This window comes from Ceratotherium simum, chromosome 38, assembly GCF_057802395.1.
Source record: "Ceratotherium simum simum isolate JZ-2026a chromosome 38, ASM5780239v1, whole genome shotgun sequence".
Lineage (NCBI taxonomy): Eukaryota > Metazoa > Chordata > Mammalia > Perissodactyla > Rhinocerotidae > Ceratotherium > Ceratotherium simum.
The window spans coordinates 17,542,069-17,565,856 of NC_141937.1; the positions used below are offsets into that span (position 1 = coordinate 17,542,069).

At 44.0% G+C, this 23,788-nt stretch overlaps 1 protein-coding gene across 1 annotated transcript in view; it reads left to right on the forward strand.

Moving 5' to 3' along the window:
• Positions 1-304: 304 nt before the first annotated feature.
• HECA (HECA ribonucleoprotein granule regulator) overlaps positions 305-23,788 on the forward strand; it is a 46,091-nt gene continuing 22,607 nt past the window's right edge. Inside the window, exons 1-3 of the mRNA XM_087424962.1 lie at positions 305-373; positions 3,332-3,539; positions 3,665-4,108. Coding sequence (XP_087281088.1) covers positions 305-373; positions 3,332-3,539; positions 3,665-4,108 — 721 coding nt within the window. The remainder of the gene's footprint in view (positions 374-3,331; positions 3,540-3,664; positions 4,109-23,788) is intronic.

The following is a 23,788-nucleotide window of genomic DNA, read 5'->3' on the forward strand; positions in this document are numbered from 1 at the left end:
AAGGCCTGAAAAGAAATTTTGAGGGTATATATTTGATGAAAATATTAATATTGATAATTGGGAATAGTCTAATGGGAGAGCAGATCTGTGGTATTTAATAATCCATATTACTATTTGCATTAGTATTCCATATCCCTCAAAGGAAATGTGTGGGCATAGGAAAGTCTATTTCCAGAGGAAGAAATTGATGCGTGGAGATAATATACATTGTTCAAGGTATATTTACTTGAAGTGACTTTAGCAGATCAGCTGACTCTAGCCCAAATGACTTAGTTGACCCCAAGAGTTCAGAAGACAGGCAGAAATGGCAGGCAAAAAAGCAAATAACAAGAGCATTGAAACAATGACCATTTGTTCCAGTGCAGTCCTGAAGGTTAGCTTGTCCCTTTTCTCAAGGGTGTAAATTGTTTACCTTTGATGATCGTGATTTGTTGCTGTGTTTTATTTAATTTTGCAAAGACCTGGTGATGGAGACCTTGGGCAGAGGTATAATTTTTTTGAAGTTTATTTCAGAGCACGAGTTCATCAGTGAAATATAGAAAGAGAAGCCAAGTGTGGGTTACAGAACACAGTGGCTTCCTTGGTTTCCCAGAGCTCTTCGTATTCCCTTCTGGAAGCATCTGCAGGGAGGGCTTTGGGTCACGATCCATCTTTTGCTCTTTAGGTAGGTTCTTTCCCTGTCTCCTTCAGAAACAGTGGGAAAAAGAGAAAGAGACAAGGGCTAGGGGGGCCGGCCCCGTGTCTTAGCAGTTAAGTGCGAGCGCTCCGCTACTGGCAGCTCAGGTTCGGATCCCGGGCGCGCACTGACGCACCGCTTGTCAGGCCACGCTGAGGCTGCGTCCCACATACAGCAACTAGAAGGATGTGCAACTATGACTTACAACTATCTACTGGGGCTTTGGGGAGAAAAAGGAGGATTGGCAGTAGATGTTAGCTCAGGGCCGGTCTTCCTCAGCAAAAAGAGGAGGATTAGCATGGATGTTAGCTCAGGGCTGATCTTCCTCACCAAAAAAAAAAAAAAAGAAAAAAGAAAAGGGCTAGGATTCCTATGAAATTCCACCTGTTGTATGGAAGCAGGAAATGGAGTCCTTTAACCTCACCTAAATTTTGTTTCTAACATCTCTATTTTAGGACATATTTTTTTTTGTAGCAATAAAATCCGAACTATAGCTTCCGCATCAAATTTGACTAAGGATAAAAATAGATGATCAAGGTTGAGCGTGGAAGAAGTGGCCCAGCCTCTCCTTCCTCCTTTTCATTTTGTTTCAGTTTGAATGAGAAGGAGGTGGCTCACACAATTAACAAGAACAACAACTGGCTGGATGTCTGTGTGCTCTGAGCCAGTTATGATATTTTTGTGGGCAAGTTTCCAACTCTTAAGTCTCAGTTATGTAGAGGTGGAAGGCAGCTGGTGTGAATGTCTGTCTGCAGGGTACATGCGAAATTACTCTGATCCAATATGGCTTGGCAGCAGTGTGCTTAGTCAAGAAAATGATTATCTCAATTTTCTTGTACTCTAACGTAAAGCTTCTTCATTCTCACCACTTTCAAAAACAAACAAACAAACAAAAAACACGCAAAGAAACAAAAGAAGAGGAAAAAAGAAAAGCCAAAGCCAAGGTCACCAAAATATTTTGAGATCTCTCAACCACCTCTAGTGAGGGATACAGTAATGAAATTAAGCTCAGTCTGAACGGGCCACATTAACCCATTATCTTTCTCTGCAGCTCCACTGTCCCCCCCGAAGTCTCCATTTAATTAACTACCATCATCATTTCCTCCAGCTTTCAGAATTTCCTGATTTCACTCTCTCCTTCATCCCTCACATCCAAGTGGCTACCATATCCTCCTGCATCTCCCTTCAAAGCATTTATTTATTCATGTATTTGTGATGCATTTATTACCGTGCACTGTGCTAAGCACCAAGGATACAATGATGACTAAGATGGACACAGTTTCTGCCATCACAGAGCTGAGAGTCTAGTGGGGTTTGGACAAGAGACAAGTCAACAATTTCAATACTGTGTGTGCAAGCTGTTGCGGTGGGAAAGGTACAGGGAGCATGTGCAGACGAGTCCAGCTTTGGGCTGTCAGAGAAGACTTCCTCAAGAAAAATTTAGCTGAGACTTTAAGGTTCAGAAAAATGTAGCCAGATGAAGAGTGCGTTAGGCATTCTCCATTCAACACATTGTTACTGAACACTGATTGTGCCTTAGGCTGTCTGCTAGACTCTGCAGAGTTAGAAAGATCAACTCAATCCTTGCTCTCCTAGTGCTTAGAGGATGTTGGTGTATGGAGAGAAATAGACAAGAAAATATAGACACAAAATATCTATCCATCCATCCATCCATCCATCCATCCAATATGACAATATTAGGGAATTAAAAGGTTCATCATTTTCCTACCAAAAAGTCCAACCAGCAATTGCTCCGGAATATCCAGCCCTCTTTCCTGTGGCTCTGAACTCTGCTGTGCAAGCCCAGAGCTCCCAACCAGAACCGCCCCATTAGGTGAGCACAGGGAGGGCATTCTTCTCTGTGCTTTTCTGTCTGTCTCTTTATGCTTCACATCACAGCCACAGAGCCTTTACTGAGGAGCTGGGTTAATTACGGAAAACTGTATTGTCAGCTAAAATAGATTTCATGGGAAAAGAACCTAATTTATACATTCAACAAATAGATGCTAGCTGTTTCCTGAGGCGCCCAAGACAGATAAAATCTCCTACTATGGAGCTTTCATTTGACTGAGAAGCAGATAGGAAGTAAGTAAACATGTACATTGACAACATAATTAGAGATGGATGAGAGAAATGAACAGGGAGTACTTCTGACAGCTGTTCCGGGAAGGTATCTGCTATACCATCGTGAAGGAAGTGAGGCATCGGAGCTGGGACCTGACGGCTAGGAAAGAGCTGGTCTGCAAGAAGGCAGAACGGAGTTGCAGCAAAAAGAGACCACAGGAAACTCTGCGCAGGGGTCTCCTGCCCTCAGGTCATTGCCTGCCCTCCCAGGCGCCGTCGTCTGATCTCCACTGCTCACCAGGCGGACACCTGCCTTCCAGGGTAACTCGGCCCTATCCGCAGGGACCGGGCTTGCCCCCAGGCACGGCCCGCTTCCTTTTAGGCAACATTCAGTCACATCCCTGGCTGGCGGGTCCTGCTGGAATGAACTGTGTCACCACCAGCCTGTGACGGCTTCCCATTCAGGGACCCTGCTGTTCAGGCCCCTGCTCCAGGAACTCAACCCCATTCCTGTAATGACTGAATCCTGAAGGGCACAGCCTTTCGATGGATTATTAATCCGGAACCCTTTGTTCTCCGCTCCTGCTCCAGCCGCCCGCCGATCTTCCCGGACCGTACCGCTCTCCGCGTCGACCACACGACGGTCGGGAGGCCACCGAGCGACTCCCGGCGCCGCCGGGTTGGCGGGCGGGCGGGTTCCGGCAGGGCGCTGCGCACGCCCGGGAGGAGCGCGCCGGGATGACGTCACCCAGGCGGCGGGCTCAGCGCGGCGTGACGTCACGCGGCGGGGCCTGCGGCCGTGAGGTCACCGGGTGGGCGCGGCCAGGCCGAATCCCCAGTGTCGTCACGGGCGGGGCGGGGCCGGAGCGTGTCAGCGGAGCCGAATCAAAACAAGCCGAGGCCCGCCTTTTCCTCGGCCCGGAGCGTCCCGCCCGCGCCCGCGCGGTGCGAGCCTCGGCCGCCGGCTGCAGGAGGCGGAGGCCCGGCGGGATGGCGCGCGGCGGGCGGCGCGGCTAGACGGCGAGGAGCCGGCCGCGGCCCCGAGGCCCCGCCCTCCGGAGCGCCGCGCCCGGGGGCCGCCTGGCCGGGCCCGGGGGCCCGCGGCATGGCCCAACCCGAAGCCCAGCAAAGCCGGCCGCAAGAACACGCCCGCCACCAGCAGGGGCGAGGAGCAGGAAAATGGAGCCGCGGCCCTGGCGGCGGGCGCGGCGGGCGCGGCGGGCGGGGCGGCCCTGGCGGCGGCGGGCGGCGGCGGCGCGGCGGCGGCGGGCGCGGGCGCCGGGGAGCGGCGGGCCCGGGGCGCGGGCGCCGGCGCCGCCCACCCCGCCCACGCCGCGGGGGCCGCGGCCGCGGGCGACGCCAGGACCGGTAAGACGGGCCTGGGCCGGGCGCCGGCGTCCTCCCCGACGGGCGGCGCGGCGGCGGGGACAATGCGCGTCGGGGGCTGGCGGGCCCGCGCCGGGCGGGGGCTCCTCCGGGTCCGGCCGCGCCCGCCGAGGGGCCCGGGGCCCGGGCCTGCGGTGGGGGGGGGGGGGCGGAGCGGCCCGAGTGCGAGGAGCGGTCCGACTGAGAACTTGGGCAGCAGTTCCTTCCTCCCGGTGCCCCCTCGCCCACCCGCCTCTCCCCGCGGGGAATCCGGGCTTGCCGGCTCGATTGCCACAGGTGGACAGGCCCCGAGACGTGTTTACTGCGCGCGCGTGTGTGCGTGTGTAGGGGAGTGCTCTTTAATTCTCTTGCTCGCTCGAGGAAGGAAGAGAATCTGAACTTGGCTTCCGTTCTCAGCCTGGAGTTAAAAAAAAAATCGTCTTCTGTGTAATTCTGCTTCACATCTTCAGACGGAAGCCTGATCATCTCAGGTCGTGCCTGGCTGCCCCTTTGGAGGGGCGCTCAGGCGGTAGTGAAGCGGTGACAGATTGCCGTTGTCGCTGCAGAGACGTGGTTGTCGTTATAGGGTGCTGGGCAGACGCTTTTCACTTCCCTTGGGCAGTCCTTTGAATTCCTCTGGTCGGGCAGTTTTTCAGGGAAGGGAAAATAGGTCTGTTTTACTGAAGGGAGGTTAGGATCTTTATATCTGGCTTTTAACTTGTAGCTTTCAGCTTTTGAAGCCATTTTTTATGTAGATGAGTCGCTTTTTAAACAGGGCAACCGCGCTTAGAAGAACGCCACAGTGCTGTGAACTAGATTCAAGTGTAGTCTTGTAGAAACAGAACCTTGGGCCCCGTTGGCTGTGTCTCTGCAATACTGAAATAGGAAGACTTTTTTTTTTCCCCCCCAGGAACGAAGTTATCCCATTTGTGAATGTTTGATAACACAACTTTTGGCCAGACTGTCTTCTCCATGTTCTTTTGTTTTCCTAGCTCTAAACTTCATTTTGGTATTGATGTGCCAGAGGGCAAGGAAGACAGACTCCTGGCTCAGCCATTTAGAACTTTGTCGTCTTGGGAAGGTCAGTCTTTCTGAGCCTCAATTTCCTCGCCTGTAAAATTGAAAAAAAAAAAAAAAAAAAAAAAGAATTATTGTATTGGCCCCCTGTAGGGTTATTGTGAGGCTCAGTGTCCCTTCCCTACCCAGTACCCAGTTCTTGTTTTAAAGGCTCATTGTATTGTAGTCAAGTTCCTCAAGAAAAGTAAGTGATCAATGAATCATTCATTCACTGAAAAACTTGTTAGGCACTTAACAGTGTTGCAAGTACTGTGTTAAGTATTAAAGGATACAGTGGTACTCAGGAGAGGACCTCCTGGTCCTCAAGCTGGCATTCCTGTTCTAGTGGTGGTTCTGGCTTACCCTGCCATTTTTTGTCTGTGTGGAAGCTTCAATTTGGCTGTTTTCCTTTTCTTCTTTCTCTGAAAGATTAGGCCACTTTAAGGTGTTATGAGGGAATTTTTTTCTTAGGCTGCTGGTATCCCTTCATTCATAAACATTAAGCTGGCTATAGTGCCCCCTTATTACTTTTCCTCTGAAGTGGCAAACTCAGGTATATTTAGCAGTTCTGTATATGTGTGAAGTTACGTTTTTCTGATTTGGAGCTGGTTTTATTAAATGAATGGAGGAAAAAAAGGAAGAAATTGGCCAAACATTGCTGTAATCAGAGTTTGAGAAAGTACAGACTTAGAGCAGTGAGCTGAATTTTATGATGCCAGATTCTTGGTTCTGACATAGTGTGAAGAAGTCTCAGTGAATGATCCACCTTAATTTGAGGAACCTCTCACTGCAGTTGATAACTGAACTTGGATGCTGAGGCCTCCTGTATGCAAAATTGGTAAATGAGGAAGTTACAAATAGTTGTTTTTTTTTGCCATTTAAAGCTGTGCTTTAGAATGTAGGGGTGGGAGAGGTGGCATTGGTAAATTTTTAAAAGAAGAGGTAATAGATATGTGCAAACTCTCAGAATCAGCTGATAAGACTCAATTATTTTTGAATTTTAAAATGACATTAATTGGACTATTATGGTATTTCTAAGTATATTTCAGTTTTTTACTGAACTGTGACATTAGATTTTGGGATTATGAATATTACAAATCAAACATTCCAAGGGTGTAGGAAATCCACATTCTACTAAATTTTTAAGTGGTTCTCACTGTTCAACTCTGTTGAGATCTACATCTGTAGGCATGCAAACTTAATGACTTCACTTAAAGTTGATAGTATTCATTTGTGGTTGTTTGGAGTTGATAGAAATTTTATGGCTTGTGGTTCTTGGGCAGTGTGGCCGCCAGGGCAGGGTACTATTAGTTCTTAGTTGCTCACTGTTTGTCAGCAGGTGTCAATAACTACTTATTCTATGACAGAAGATTGCTGCTAGGGAGAACTTGGGGAAGCTATGGTATGGTTGTAGTTGAAGAAGTTGGGTAAATTAAATACTAATTGTAAGGACTTTGTACTCTTAGTAAGAAATTTGTTAGTACATTTTTAGATAACTGGTTAATGAAGCTTTTTGCAGGGATTGGAGTAAAAGATGAGGAAGCGCCATCCTTCTACTATGTAGTAAACATCTGTCTGCACATATTGTAGTCTTTTGATTGTAGGTGGACAAGATTTGCCAATCATTGTTTTTAAGATCTAGTAATCACGCAGTAGATTATAATTATGTAGCCTCATTCTGGAATTCTGGTTCCATTAGGCCACTGCTTTTTTGCTTAAGGCCTAAAAATATCTGAACCCTTCTTCATAGTATCTAGTTTTTAATGGGCCTAGCTCCCAAGTCCTTGTATAAATTTCTGTTTTATGGATAACTGTGTTTCACCACTCCACTCATTCCTCATGGCCGCCAGAACCCCTGGGCTGCTGAGTGGGCTTGAATTCATTCAACAACTCTTTCTAGTAGACGGAGTTAGTTTACATAATGATTGCCTTCGCATTCTGTAGACCTTGAGTCACATCCTGGCTCTTCAAATTACTTGCCCTATGATCTTGGGCAAGTCACTTGACTTCTCTGAGTTTCAGTTTCTGCATATTTAAAGTGAGATTTTAGTACCTACCCATTCATATATAGTAAGATATCTGTCTGTAGCCTGACTTATAATATGAGCTTATTAAGTGTTAGCTATTTGTCTTAGATTTTGGAAATGGTCTTTGAGACAGAGATTGATGTGCAGGAGGTGTCCTGGAGGTGCTCTTGGCGTCATTACTAGTGGGAGAGTGAGGGAAGCAGGATTGGGCAGAGGGAGGAGTTGGCTGTGATGGGGTTGGAGACGGGAGCTCTGGAGCCTTTTCGTCCCTGAAGAGTTCTCTTACCTGGAGGCCTGGGGGCAGGGCCTTTCACCCGCCTCCCCACTGACTGATCATGTGGACATGGGCTGCCCCCAGGAAGAGGGTATGACCTGGGGGATGGCATCCCTTAGCTGGAGAGCCTCTCTAGAGAGGGACTCAGCTGGAAGCCTTGGGCTCTGAGTGAAGGGGGGCCATTCCTGTTCTTCCAGCATCCTGGGTTTCTTCATTAGGCCACGGGTGCCATTTACCCGAAATGCAGATGGGCTAAATGGTTCTCGCTAACCACTCAGTAGGCTTCATGGGCCAGGCTGGGAGCTAACCACCATTATAACATTGTCTTGATGGGAAAGTGTGTTCTGAATTCCATACGTATGTTTACAAATCGAGTTTTGGAGTGCCGTCTGTTCCCTATGAACAAGATTTGTATTTTGCAGCATACTCGGGCCACCGAACACGTTTTTTATAACCCCAGGTTTGTAGTATATTTGAAATAGTTTTTCTTTTTAGGTGTTTACTTGAATTCTTACTACTTTTAAATTACTTATAGTCGTTGGAAGGAAAATGAAGAGTGTTTATCTGCTGTTTATTTTCAAATCAAGGAATATTTATTGAGGGTTTAAGGTATGTAGAGGACCGTTGTCATCCTGGAAGACATTTTCTTGCCTTACCTGGAAGTTACTTTTGTCAGATCTTAAAAATATCTGCTACTTTTGGACCTTGTCTTTTGAAATTCACCTTTGTGATGGGGTTTGGTAGACAATATTGCCAAATCCATCAAAGATTTATCATGTGCACTTTGTATATTATAGTAAGAAGTATTCTGTGCTCTGCTAATGGTGTTTTATGCACAGTCCTCACTCTTTCTCTCTTTACTTGTTACAGGACCTGAGCTTAAATTCTGGAAACTAAACCTTCCACGTCAGCTTTCCTATAAGTCCAAGAATGTATGTCATTTTGTACCAAATTGAAAACATGAGCTAAAACTGGGAAATCTCTTGGCAGCTTAATCCTCCTATGACTTTGCTCCAGGCTTTTAGCTATGAACAATTTAAAGAACTTGAAGGCATCCAAAGGAAGACTTTAGGGAAAAAAGATCTGTCCTGACTAATTTTGGTCACCAGCTCTTTGGCATTTTTAAGGGATTGATTTAATTAAAAATATCCTTTCATTATTTTACCAGTAATAAAATGGGCATTGTGGAAAAAAATTTTTTAAATAAAGAAAATAGGCAAAGTTCTCTTTGACTTTCTAGTGAAACACATAATCCCATCACTTAGATTACCATTGTTAACATTTGGATATACCGTATATTCTTGTGACCTTTTAAATTTTTCTCTTACAGACTTTTAAAAGTACATAAACACTTTTTGAAAAGATCGTATATTTTATGATCTGCTTTTTACACATACAATATTTTGTGGATGTTTTAGCAGAGCAGTAAATATACAGGTGCATCCCCATTTTTAATGATTGTGTAATATGCCATCATATGTCTGCATCTTGGATGATTTGATCATTCTGCAAAAAGATATGTTTGGTCATTAGGTTTTTATTCATTCATCTCTGGGCATTATCCAATTACTTCTTTAGGATAAATTCTTACCTGTGGACTTGCTGTGTCAAAGGATATGCATATTTTTGACTTCTAATGCAAGCTGACAGATTTCCCTATAGAAAGGATATGCCAGTGTGACCCTGCTGTGGTCAGAGGGCCTTTTCCCCATGGCATCGCCCTGGCCTGGTTCTTGTTTTAAAGACGTGCTGGAGAGTTGCTGGTACCCCAGTGTTGAGAGGCTGGAGCAGGTGCTGCCACACTTAGGGGACTTTCCAAGGCTGCATCTATTTCTGCTGGGGACTTTTGTGCTCTTTAGTGACGTGGTGGCTAACAAGGATTCAACGAAATATCTAATAATGGTGAATGGTATTTTAGCAGCTGGTGACAGTGAAGGTGAAAGCATTGGCCTTTGAAATTCTGTTGCACCATTATTCTGATCTTAAGAAGTAAGGCCTAGAACTTTTAAAGGTTCAGTCAAAAAGCGTGAGGTTTGAACAGACCTGGGTGTAAACCTGGGCACCACAACTTACTAGCAAAGTGACTTTGGGGCAAGTTATTTAACCTTTCTCAGCCTCCGTTTTCTAGATGCAACCCTTTGGTGTGTTTGAAGATTAAGAAAAACATATGTGAAAGTACTTGGCGCAGGGCAGGGCAGATATGGGCACTGTCAACAATAGTTTTGTGATTTGTTCCACCTTGTCCTGTTACAAAAGTTGTTAAACTGTTATGCTGTTGAGACGGATTCTGAGAGACAATAAGATGGTGGCGAAGGGTCTGTGAATATTAATATAGAAAAAGACTACTGTCGTACAGGCTTTTATTCAAGCACTGATTTGTTATAAATAATCTTCCGTTCTTCCCTCATCATCTCTCTCTGATCATAGTTCACCTGGAAAAATCAGGTGATTCAGCAAAAAGAAAGAAAGAGTAAGAGGCAAAGTGTGAAAACTGCTACATCTTCCTTTCCTCGTTCGTTCCTTTCTCCATCTCATACGTGTCGAGTGCCTGCTGTCTGTCAGGCACTGTGTTAGGCTCTGGGATGACAAGGACAAAAGAATTGGGCCCAAGGGACTTATGGTCTGGCTGGGAGCCTTTCTAGAAACAAGTGCAAGTAGGTTATTACCTGTACTACACAAGGGCAGCTATGAAATAAAGAGCAGGCGCTTGTGAGATGTTGGATTAAATATAGGAATTGGATGTGAAGATCTGGAGAAGTGAAATAAGCGCGAGGAGTTGAAGAGTCGCTGAAAGGAGGTACGGAGCTGCTCAGGGTGTTCTTTGGGGATCAGCCAGGGCTTAATACTACTCAGACAAAAGACCCTCCCCTCTCCAGGCAGTAGCTAGAAGCTTCATATTAGTTCATGCGTTCATTTTTATTTGCTTATTCATTGTTTTGTTCATCTGTGCACTCGTCCATCTACTAAACATTTATTGTGTGCTTACTGTCTTCTATGACTGGAAGTACAATGTAGGATTATACTTGGAGGCATTGGAATTTACGCCCCCATGGGCTCGTGGTGAAGCTCAGACAGAGACACGTAGACACCGGGAGCCATGATCATGTGCCATGTATGCCCAGTGGGAAAAAAGGTGTGTTTCCTGAAGGAGGGGACCTCTGAGCTGAGTCTTGCAGGAAGAGAAGCAGTTAGCTCTGAAAGCAGAGGAAGGATGTTTCAGGCAGAGCGAGGTAGGAAAAAGCCTTGAGTTCTGGTTGCCGCCGGGGGTTTGTGGCTGGTTTGAGGTGCAGTGGAAGGACACGAGGCTGGAAAGGGAGTGGAGCCAGACAGTCAAATCTAGTTGTTTCATAGCCAGTGCAGAACCATCCCTGAGGTTTGTAAGCAGGGACCTGCTCACCCAAACCTGCGGATGGGGATAATCACAGGTTGTTGACAAGCTTGTAAATTTATTATACATTTTCATCGAATAAGTATCTTTTGGCAATTCTTCTTTTGATACAGCTAGTCAAGGGTTGGCGGTCCAACCTGCCATGGACCTTCGATCGTGGTGTTTCAGTCGCTTCCAGCTCCTTCTCTGCACATCAGGATGGTAGTGTCGCGGCTGCTGTGTGGCAAGTCTGCCTTAATTGTGGTCACCAGCATCCCTGTGCTTCCGAGCCATGGGAGATGAGCTAATTGAGGTTAACTTCAGAGAACCAAATGCCAAGGGAGGGGCTGGGGCCATCTGAGCAGAAAGGGTTTTCTCTGGAGGGAGGGGGTTGTTCCTGTGGTTTATTTTTCGTACTTGGGTACAAAGTGTCTATCTCTGTGCCAGGTTGGACTCATTATCTTGGTTTGTCATTTTATTTTTATCATCATTGAATCAGTTTTAAAACAAACTCTGGCGAGGGGGTTGTCATTGTTTTGTACAAAGTGACTGTGTGTTTTAATTCTGTATATTTCAGAAAGCTTCCATTTCTCAGTGGTTGGTGAAATAGCAACTTGCTTTGTTTAATCAACATGATGTTTTAGCTTGATTGTACTTAAGAGGTTTTTATAAACTGGCAAAAAATGAGTAGCATTTCTAATACTTAATAATTGTATATTCTGATTTATCAGAAGTAGAAAGGGAAAACAAATTATTTCTGCTAAATTTCACTTATGAGGATAATACTTGAAAACAGTCTAAGAGGTAGAGACAAGAAAGATATGAAGAGGAAGTTTAAAGAAACATGAGGAAAGAGGAAGACTTAAAGAGGAAGTGTTAAGTGTTAATCATATTACTTAGACTGGAATTAATAAGAAAATCAGCATCATTCTCATATATACTCATAGTACGGTGTATTTCACAGATATAAATTGTCAGGGAGGAAAACTTTTCCTCTACCCTGTTAAGTTCGTGAATTGGCAGCCTGCAAATTGAACTAATAAAAGACAGATTAGCAACAGAAAAGATAGATTTAATCACAGAAAAAATATGACTCAAAGGGGTGGTTAGAGTTTGTGGCTTAGATACCATCTTAGTAGGAGAAGGGGAGGGGAGAAAGGCACTTAGGGGAAAACATAACTTTTTGGGAAGATAAATGGGCCCCTAGAGAATAGATGGGAGAAATGATAGTTTAATGACAGTGTTTGTTTAGGTGTAGTGTGGAGACTTATCACTGGTAATGAGAGTCTGTCTTCCCTGGTTACTCCTGGGGACAGGATTTGTGAAAATTGAGTTCTTTTGGGAGGCTTTGCTTTTAGGCAGATAAGAGATTTCAGGAACTCAAATGCCTTCAGCTCAAAATAATTTTTAGGCCACAGTGGCAAATCCTGGACCCCTTCAAAATATAGTGTCGTTAAAATCACATCACCCCGATCATAGCAGTTACAGATAGTTAGCAAAAGACAGTGTTATAATTCAGGATTTCTATTTTTCATTTTATTGGAAATTTATTAGAAATAGATGGCCTTAAGGCATATATCTTTATAAAACTGATAAAGTAGATGAATTTAGGCAAAAGTTAGCAGGGGATCAAATTGCTCATATAAGTAAGGGAGATATTTGCCAAATTTAAAATGTATGTTTTTCCCTAGGAGTAAGCATAAGTTTGATAATAGTTTAGATCATGTATCCTCAAGTTATGAAAACATCTCAGGAGAGTCTTTGGACACTAATGTTGCAACTGAATCACAAACTCTGTTTTAGGTTTCTAAATGAGCACTCCTGAATGTGAGGATTGTTTCAGTATAATATTTAGTAGAATCATATTTAAACAAAAGTGACACACTACTTGTTATGCCTGACAGAGCTCAGTGTCTGGGCAGAAATGGAAACTGGGGAAGGTACAGAATCAAGTTCTGGCTATTTTTGATTGGCAGCAGGTGCAGTCTGTAATCTGAGAGGCTGGACCTGGGATGGTTGGTGACCCTTGTTAATGAACAGACACTGTGCTGCCGGAAGTCGTGGAGAGAGCCTGGCGTTGAGAAACAGGAAGTGTCCTTCAGTCGAAGAGGCAGAAACGTGCATGTCTAACACACGGGGCAGCTCTAAGAGTTCTTCCAAGTGGTTTCCTTCTCTTCTGATCTGCTCTTACTGGGCAGTGCTTATGCGTTGCAGAAACGTTAGCCTTGTAATGTTATGGTTCCACTATGTCAGGCGTTCAGTTTTAGAAGTGCAAAGTGATGTGTTGCAGTGCAGAAGCAGATTAGGTAAGATTCCTGGATGGTAGGTGTGTGGCGTAGGTGAGTTGCAGAACTCATAGACCCCACAGAAAGGAGAAGCGGCTGAGACGGAACAGTGGTGAGACCCCAGCTGCCCTTTATGGAGTCCTTACTAGGAGCCAGATGTGACACCCAGCAGTCTGCCATCTGTGTTTGAGGACGAGGACACTCGGCTCCAGCGATGGCCTCCTTCCCTTTTTGTAAAAAAGGCACACCTAGGTTGGGAGGTGTGCCCACCCTGATGCCACAGTTAGGTCCTGCTTGATGTTAGGTCTGTCTTGACCAGACACACACACGTGCATAAATCATGAGCAAGTTTTTAAGTAGAGGACTTAAATTCAGTATAAAAACATCAAGGAAGCAGTAGAGCCATTTAAGTTACTTTTAAAAGATCTCATGCTTTTAATTCTGGTACTTGAACTGAAATTTGTCAAACAAGAAAACACTTGACCAAAGAAGCACTTTGCCCACACATTGTGCACGCATCTTGATCCGATTCTTTCTCATGACTTGCTGGTCCTGGAATCATGGAGACCGTGAACATCTGAACTAACGCCTCCTGTTCTTGATGGATCACAGTTCATAACTGGGATGTGATCATCTTCTTTAGGCTGAAGTCCTGGAGGTGGAATCATGGTCACAAGGCATGTGATTCCTGAGGCTTTGATGCGTGTTGCCGAACTGCCCTCCAGAAAGGGTTTACCTGTTGCCATGTTATGATGTTGTAATGCACTCTGTTCCTCACATCCCTCGGTGTGCATTGAGAGAACCATTTTCAGCTTTGCCAATCAGAGAGATGAAAAATCACATCTACTTGTTATTTTTTTTTTGCATTTGTTGGATTGTCAGTGAGTGAATGTCTTTCTACATGTATGCTGTTCATTAATATGTTTTTCCTATTTGTGCTTTTTGTCCATTTTACTAATGGGATATTTGTGTTCTTACTGATTAGCACAAAGTCTTTATATATTCAGGATACTTCTTCTTTTTTTTTTTGGTGAGGAAGATTAGCCCTGAGCTAACATCTGTTGCCAATCCTCCTCTTTTTGCTGAGGAAAATTGGCCCTGGGCTAACATCTGTTCCCATCTTTCTCTACTTTATATGTGGGACGCCTCCCACAGTGTGGCTTGATGAGCGGTGCATAGGTCCATGCCTGCAAACCTGCAAACCCTGGGCCGCTGAAGCAGAGCACACGAACTTAACCACTACGCCACCGGGCTGGCCCTTCAGGATACCTTTTGGCGTACATTTTCCCTGGTTTATTGTTTATCTCTTTGTTCTGTGTAAGATGTTCTCGTTGGTTAGAAATGTTAGTTTTGTATTATCACAGAACATCCACGTAGAGACCGAACCTCAAGAGAAAGAGAGATGAGAGGAAGGTCATCTGTGGAATCGCCTGTAGGAAGAGTGGTCTGGGCAGGTCGCTGACTGAGTTCATCTGGGTACGGGGCACAGTGATGCTGTTGCAGTGTGAGGTTCTGTCTCCCTTCTGGATTGAATTTGCGAGGCTCTGTGTCACAGGCTTGGTGGCAGCTCCTGCCGCCTCCCCGCCCTCCTCCCTGCCCCTCGGCTTCCCTGACCCCTACTGTCCAGTGGACAGCTGAGCTGCATGTCCAACACCTGTCACTTCTTGCACATTTCTGAATGTGCAAGTTTTTAGTCCAGCAATATAGGACTTTGAAACTTGTAGATAAAGGCGCATTATTTATTGCCTCTTCTCAAGAACTGAGCTGCAAAGTGAGGCCTCTTGAGGTTCAGTTGCCCGTAATTTCCTTGTGATAACAAACTTAAATCCTGAGGCATAAGAAAGTTCTCATTTTTCTCATTCTGGCTCTTGGATTGAAATTACATTTGTATGTTAATAAAATGAGCACATAGCACTCAATTGAAACAAGAGTGTGTTCGCACCCTGTGCATCATGCCCGTCCAGTCAACCCTTGTGCCTTCTCCAGTGTCTGTGATGTGGAAGAGGTTCCCAGAATCATTTCTTCTTCCAAAGACTGTGAGATTTGGGAGACCCAGGTCATAGCCCAAGATCTGCCATTTTCCAAGGTTGCTTAACTTTCTGAACCCAAATGTTCTTATCTGTAGACAGTGAGGATAACACGATATTTTTGTGACTAACTCTGCAAACAAACTGACAGCTGTTTGAAAAAGCAAATAGTTGTGTCATGATTCGGGGGACTTTTAGTGTTTTCTAGTTGGGGTTTGGGTTCTTAGTTTTTCATGTGGTAGTGTGGCTGCTTCCCAACTCCTGATGAGTGCATGTTCCGATTTGTTGGAAGAACCCAGGGCAGACCTGGGCTTTCCCTCACGAAATTTGCAGCGAATGGTACCCTTCCAGAATCCTGGTTCTGCTTCCTTGGGGGAGTGGGGAGCCTTCAGTTTCTCTGCAAGTTCGGATCTGGGGCTCTTGCTGTGTGGATTTCCCCCGAGAATCTGCAGTGCTCGCCTGCTGGTCTCCAGGCAAGCCCCGCTCCTGGAGGGAGCTGCTCTGGAGTTTCTGCGAAATGCCTTTCTGACCCCCAGTGGGAAAGCTGTGTGGAGGCTGAAGCCTTGGGGAGGGTGTTTCAGTGTGAGTAGAGTGACTTGGGGGTGGTTTTGTTGTGATCTGTGAATTGTCCTGTCTCCGGGTTTCATTGTCACAGCAGATCCCACTGTGATTTTAGCCTTGCTTGTGGCGTGTTGTACTGCAGGATTTATGTGGGCCTGTGCTTGTCATCACGCCCCACAGTGTTGGTATCTTGATTCGCTTTAGGTCTTTCTGCTCTTTACCTGCCTCCAGGGTCCTGTGGAGTGGGAGTTCAGGTGTGGTAAAAGCATTTGAAATGCTCACATATGACTTTCATTTGTTTCCTTACCTCCCTTTTAGATTTTGCATTTTAAAATAGGTTAAAAAATTGTGACTATTTCAAACTATATTATGAATTTTACCAAAATAACTTCTATAGGCATATGATACTTGGTATGTGTTGTATCAGTGTATATCTGTAAATGTATCAATATGTTTGTATTCATCATTATTTTTCTTGGGATTCAGTTGATTAAAAACAATTTATAAGCTTCATCTTTGAGAGATTCAGATTTGAAATTTTTAACTTTGGAATAAATCAGTTTTACCTCATAACTGATTTTTTAATGTTCCATGAAATGTGTGATCTAAAGATGACTTGTAAGAATTTTTAAAGAATTAATTTGAAATGTTTTTCTCTTGACAAATTTGCAAATACTATTTAGAATTCATTTGGAATATAATCAGACAAATTTGCATATATTTATGTATTTTAATAATTATAGTTAATGGGACGAATTCTCTTATGGCAAAAAGAGAAATTTCTAGATGTTTTTGGTAATTCTTTTATAAATGGTATGTTATTTTTTCCATCTAGTTTAGGAATGAATAGTTTTGAGTCTTTGAGAATAGCCATATCTGTGTTCCACAGAAGTTAGTAATTGGAAAAGGAATGAATGTCTAGCTATAATGACATCACTGGCGCTTAATATGTCGATGGGGTCTAAACTTTGAGTTTCCTTTGCAGCAGGAAATTTTATGAAATACTCTCTTGAAAACAAGTTGTATTATAGCAAGCTGTGTTGAGTGTGTCTGTGTGGTGAACTTGCTGGGCCAGGACGTAGACGTGACTGATTCTTGAGTCTAGTTTTCATTTTTACTGAGGTATGTATAAGACTTGCACACACCCTCTCCTTTGACAAGTCTTTCCTTGTTGCAACAGATTCTATAACCTGCTTGTTGGTTGCTGATGCAGCGTTTCAGAAACAGGCTGAGCAGTGTGGCCCCCAGGCAAAAGCTTTGTCTTTTCTCCCTAGATCCCAGCGGAGTGACTGCCAGGGTGGGGAGGATTGCTAATAAAGCATTGTCCCAGGTTTACGTTGAAGGGAAGGCAGGGCAGCAGAGAGAGAGTATTTTTCAGGGAGTTCAGCACGGCAGAAAAGGCACATGGAAGACAAAGGAGTCCAAGAATGTGGTGTAGTTTGGGGTATGGAGAGGGTAGGGAAATGAATTGAGCCACATCATGCTGGGGTTTTATTCATTTAAATACAGTAATCTTAGAATCGTCTTGGAAGTTGGTATGTTGACCCAAACAGGGTTCAGGCAAGGCAGGCCGAGCTTCTGTTTCTCAGTGTCAGTGCTTTCTCTGCTGCCCGAGTCCATAGTCTCCCTACCGATAGGATGGTGTTTCTTCACATTCGTTCCAAGGAAAATTGCTTCATTCTCATTGAATGACAAGTAAGCCTTTGCTCATGACTTTTTTTTTTTTTTTTTTTTTTTTTTGATTTTAGCAATTCTGTTAGAGTAGATTTGCTTCGTTGTCTGTCTGTCTTTGTTTTTGAGGAGTGCAAAGATTGGGGTCAGGAAACCTTTATATTGTAATTAGGCTTAAGCACTTGCACTAGGTTTTCCTTGTACCTAGTTTTTAAGTAATTCTGAGGATTAACATGGGTATTGAACATTTTGGATAAGCTTTTGTGTAACCAGATCATAGTAAGTAGTTCTCTAATTTTGAATAAGACGCTATTCCAAGTTGTAGACCTCCTTACCATGATCTCGTTACATAAAGCTCTTGGTCAGCGCCTCTCCATAGACACTGGCTCTGTGCTCTTTATTGATTTGTGTGCATATGGGTGGGAATGGAGGAGGGAAGGCTGCTTACCGGCTGGCTGACCTGGGGCAGATCACTAAAGGATCCTCTGGGCTCAGGAAGTGTTGGTAGAATCTGAACCAAGGAATTGCCGTGTTTCTGTAGGGGGAAACTTTGGTATTTTTAAGAAACATTCAGGAAAAACTATGAAACCACTGTCTTCATCCTGAAATTCAGCTTAAACCAGGTGTATTTTTGGTCCGTGTCCTTTTGGGTCTTGACATGGCTTCTGTTAGAAAAGGAAAATAAGCATTTTCTACTTTATAGTCGTTATCGATGTAGATTTCTTACTGATATCAGAATGTCAGATCCAGAATGGGGATGAAAAATAGGTAAAATAGAAGCACGTAGCTTTCTATTGAGTTCGAACTCAAGGCTGGGTAGGCTTGTGGGTTTTAATTGAAAGTAAGAAAAGAGTGGGTCTAGGAGGATAAACTGAATATATTGAGAGAATGTTAAAAACCCAAGTTGTTAATTGCTGTTGAAGAGCTCATTGTTTTTTGGGGGGCAAGGGAGAGTGTGAAGCTTCCGTGTTTATTTGGATAGAGTGGTTTGTCTGAGTAAAAGCCTTGTGTTTAAGCATAAAAACATGTTTAACTGGATGTAATCGCCATGTACTCAACTTGCTACCCACTTTGGAGCGGGCTCACACACTAAAATAACATGAGCGAGGATAAACCAAATCACAGGGTAAGACAGATGTGCTTAGTGAGCTCACTGGAGCTCCTGCACTAATTAAAACAAGCTGACAAAATATTTTTGTAAGTATTAGCTTCCTTTTATGTGTAGGACTTAGTGTCTTTTAGAATTTTGTAGTGGAGAAAAGGTCTCAAAATATTTGAGAAAATTTATTTAAAAACCTTTATAGTTTTTCAATTAAACAAATACTCACCAGTTAATCGAGAAATGATTTTTAGACACCTAGGGAATTTGAGGTGTGGTGTGGGGCACCAGTGGCTGCAGTTAGCCTTCTAATCATCAGTGTTCCCGTTTTTCACTTATAATCTGCATTCTGCGCTGCAGCAGCCACGGGGAGGGAACAAACGCCTGAAGCAGAGGCTTCCTGTGTGGGCTGGTGGGCGATCAGGGGGAAAGGCCTAATTGTGAAACTCCTTGAACATATCTAAAGGACTAGGGGCCTCAGTCTGGGAGTTTCTGAGGTTCGTGAATGTGTGTATGACGTAATCATAGTGTAATTTTCAGAAGGCTGATTGGAAAATGGTGATCAAACTTTTTTGCTTGTGTATCCTTTAAAAGAATTTGAAAAAACATATTCCTTCTTGCACATTTAACATTGTCACACCCAGTTTTTTAAAGGTTTAAATAAATGCAGAAGATACAGTTTCCAGTTTGTTGTAAACATTGTGATTTAAATGTATTTAAACAGAATCCAAATTTGGTAACTTAATAACCATTATCAGCCATTTAAAAAATAATAGAAATTTTACATTTTTTTGTTTCTGTTCATTTTTACCCAAGAATTTGATCCTAAGAGTATTATCCTGCTTGAAAGTCTTTTATGATCATCCCATCATATTTTTCTATAACAAAATATGTATATAAACTGAAATTTATATTGAGCACTTCTGGAATGGCAGAATAAAGACCTCTAGAAATCTGCTTCTCCGTAAAAGCAATGAGAACACTGGCAAAAATGATCAAAATCAGCTTTTTCAGACTCTGGAAATTAACCAGAGGCTTGCAATAATCCTAGGAGTGTTTATTCAAGGGAAATGAGTGAATCATAGTAAGAACGGTGAATTGTGTTGTGTTTTACCTTGTGTTTGAGTTCCCTTCCCCTCTCTCTAGCTCTCTGGCAGCTTTAAAACAAGCAGCCTAGCAGACATTGGAGGGGGAGGAACGGATTTGGAGCTCCCCTAAAAGCCCTAGCCCAGAGAATTGTCACTGTCTGACCTGTCTGGAAGCTCCCTGCTCAATTCAGGGCTTCATTCAGGGCTTGTCTTTATTTGACCTGGTTCAGAGATGTCCTAGTGGGAAAAGCCATATTCTTAGGGTGTCTGTTGAAAACAGTCAGCAGCAATTGTTTAACATTGCAGTTTCCTGCAGCAGTGATACCAGTTGGGACACACAAGAAGTGGACCAAAAAGCTTAAAAGAATATCTTGGGAATGAGATGTCCTTAGGGGTTTTGAAGAGCTCTGATATATTCCTGGTGCTCTAGGAGACCCTGCATGTGGGCAAGGCTGTGCCCATGCCCAGGGAAGACCTGAGGAGGCCCTCATTCTCACCTCTGGCTGACCTTGAGCCTCTGCACAAGCAGAAGATAAAGGCTGAAACAGAGTTGTAAACTGGTGAAGTATTGAAGGCGTGCCCCAACACGCACACACGGCTCCTTGGCGAAGGCTGGGAAACCTGTTAGTTCAAGGCATTTGAGGAAGTCTCTGTCTAGTCATTAATTGACCACTAAGTTAACTGAGCAAAGACTTCACTGGCTGCACATGACAAAAAAATACAGACTACAGAATTCATCCAGGAAAGTCACTAAACAAACAAACAGCAATAACAACAGCAGCAATGCCATATCCTGCGAGGAGAGGGAAGCTGATTTCGGAGTTGCCACCTCATGTTATTTAAAGTGGCCATTTTTTAACAAAAAAGTATAAGATAAAGAAATAGGAAAGTATGGCTTACGATCTTATCCACTATTTTCATCCACTGTGCTGAGCTCTGCACTGGGCAGCTAACAGGTGTTTAGAAACATTATTTGAACTGACTTGCATTGAATAGCAGCTGGTCATAATTAGCTGATTTTCAGAGACCCCATGTATTTTCTTTCGTCTGTAGTGTTTAATCCTGAGACAAACCTGGTGTTTTTATTGTCTCCTAGAACAGGATCCTTATTAAACCATAGCTTTTAAAAAAAAGTTTGCTCAGATGATTGTTTATTAGTGTCCTGGAAAATTTGAAGGCTCTTTCTTTGGGCAGTTAGTACAATAAACTTGCTAAGAAAACTGACCTATTCAGAGACCAGATCACTTTGAAGTGTTTCCTGTAGGAAGTTTATCTTTATAGTTTGAGTTTTTAAAGCATTTTGAGAATATTACACTTTTTTGAACATGTCCAGATCTCTAGTCACCTACAGTCAAGTACTCAGTCTCCTCTATTTGACATCTTGATTGTTACGACTCAGGAGTTTGGTGTGTCAGACGAAGTAAATTGGGGTTAAGTCTGCTTATCAGCACTTTAATGTTGATTAAAAAAATCTGGCCTCAAGTCATAATGTTTGCAGATGACAGACTTTCACCAATTTCATGATCAGTTCTGGTGGTGGAAGAAGTTCAAGGTTGTCATGTACTGTATTGGTGTTCCTTGATTTATTCCAGGAGCCGAAAAGAGGAAACTGGAAATGCTGACGTCATCACATCTGTGCACAGAACTTGATCAACGTTTCCTATTTTCAAATATGCACTTGTGTATATTTTTCTATATTTTCCATCGTTCTCTTTTACTCTAGTGTCTGGAGAAAGGTGAGGTAAACCTGCTAGACTGGCAGCTTCCCAGTCCCCTGTCACTGCAGAAGAGGCTCGCTGGATTTGCCCTGATGCCCAGCAGGGAGGCAGGGGCTGAGCAGCACCGTAGAGAACGTGGTCAGTATTCCCGTGGTGATGACAGGTTCCTGCAGTGGCCCTGCTGAGCAAGCCAGCATTCAGGAGGACACGAGAGAGGGCAGCGCATAAAGTAAACAGTTGTGTACTGGCCATTGTAAACAAGGCCAGAAATGACCGGGTTCACAGTGGTCATGAGGTTAAAATTTAACTGTGGAAGAACTTGGCTACCAAACTGTAACTCCCTTTTAAGGCCTAGTTTGGGTTTATGATAAATCGAAGGCCCTTGTCTTTTCTACTTTTTGTTTCATAGTTTTCTGTTTGCTAATGTATGAGAACATAATAAGCAATTTTCCTATGAAAGAGTATTTTGGGTTTTCTGCACTAGAGTAACTAAAAGTAAAATGCAAGGGTTCTTCTTATTCCCTGTGGAAATAATACTGTTGTGTCTGGAGTGTGCGTGTGTGCACGTACATGTGTATGAACTTACATGGGTAATGGTGTATCCAGTTCTTCGTAGATAAGCTCTTGTACGTACATGAGTGTGTGCCTCATTTCACTGGGCACCTGTTATAAACTTTTTCCTTATAATTCTTATATATAAGTTCATGTATCTGATTAGTTTACCTGTGAACATGACTTTTTCTTATTAAAACAAGTTACCGTTAGAATTGCTAATGCCATTAGTAAAGGCTAGATAACTATAATAATCTGTTATTCTCACTATTTTAAGCTGTTACCTTGATATTTCTTAAGTAGCCATCCCAAGAAGATGGAATCATTTGGACTCTTGTAGTTGTCAGTGGTGATGTGATCCAGCAGCAGGTTCAGATTATGTGGCCACATCGTTATCACTTGTCATTCTTGGTTCATTGCTCTTTTCTCTGCCTCTCCCCATAGATCTAGTCTCTGAGGTAAATATTGGACTCTCCTTTTCATATTTGCCAGAAATGGATTCCCAGGTTTGATAGGTGAGGAAGGAGAAGTGCTGTTGAGAAGAGCTACGTGGGGACAAGACTAGGCCCACATGAGGGTGACAGTGCCCCGAGGAGTCTAGGCTTTGTGGGTTAGAGCCAAGCAGAGAGGACCCCTTAGGAGAAGACAAGGCAGGTAGAGTTGGGAGGAATCTGAGCCCGCTTCACTGTGTCACTGTTTCACCAGTGAGCTGGGAGCAGGTGGATGGAGAGGGGAGGCACCTGCATGGACCAGGAGGGGCAAGGAGGGCTGAGGGCCGGTTTGGCTGGCAGAGCACTGAGCTACAGGAGCCAGCCTGAGATGTGTCTCAGAGAAGAGCCGAGAGAGAAATGGCGAGATGGGAACAGGTAGAGGCCCTGGTGTGAATAGCAAGGTCTGAAGCTGAGGGAGGAGCCACGGGGAAGTGGATGAGAGATGTGGAATGGGTGAGGTGAACGGCTCCAGGACCGAGAGCTCCTGCGCATGTGCCACAGGTGCCTCTCAGGAGCGGACCACAGGGCGAGGTAGAGAGGAGCCCTTCCTGAAAGGGGCTGTGTTTGTGGGGCTCCCGGGGCCAGTGGGTCAGCAGTGGCTTCCCCTCTCGCTTCACACCCTTCTCTGGCTGACTTTGGAAAGTGATGAGGGAGGGGAGCGTGTTGGCACCTGTCAGGTGTAGACTTTAATACGTATTGGGCAAAACTGATGTGAAAGTTATGAGAAGAGGTGGCAAATGGGTTTTTGTTTTGATCATTTATACCCTCCTTGTTCCAAAAATAAAGCTGCTTTCAAAGATAGATGTAATAGTATAAGATAAAAAATAAGTGATGGTATTATTAATAGGGACAGTATTATTAGGAAGAATGATGGATGTCCTGAGTCATTACAAGAGGTAAGCACAAATTTCGCTGTGAGATTTCTAGCGCACAGAGGGAAGAGGCAGAGAAGCAGTGGTGTGCTCAACAGTGCCATCAGATTTAAAAAAAAAAAAAACCCCAAACCAGTCATGTAGCCATTTATAAGACATTGTAAAATACTGAGCAATGTCCATGACAATATCCTTTCATAAATAAGACAAATTTATTAGGCCTACTCACGTCATTAAAAGCAGTCTGTGCAGGGAATGAAACAGTGTGATCCAGGTAACCAGCTCTGTGACACCTGGCTTAACTGAGGGGTAGGTTTTATCTAGCACCCGAGTCATACATCCAGACGCCTCCAGGGTCCTGGCGCGTGAGTAAGTGTATGAATGGGGTTGGGGTGGAGGCCTCGCTGGCCCGAGAGTGCATGACGTACCTAAAAGGCGTTCACATTTACATTTCTTAACAAAAAACCCTGTACTGGTTTAATAAGACACACTGCAGGCCAAACCGCCCCACTGCAGAGGATCTAGAGGAATGTGTAGACACCATCCATGAAGTCTTTCTTAAAAATTGTTTCTCTCTTGGGGCTGGCTCCGTGGT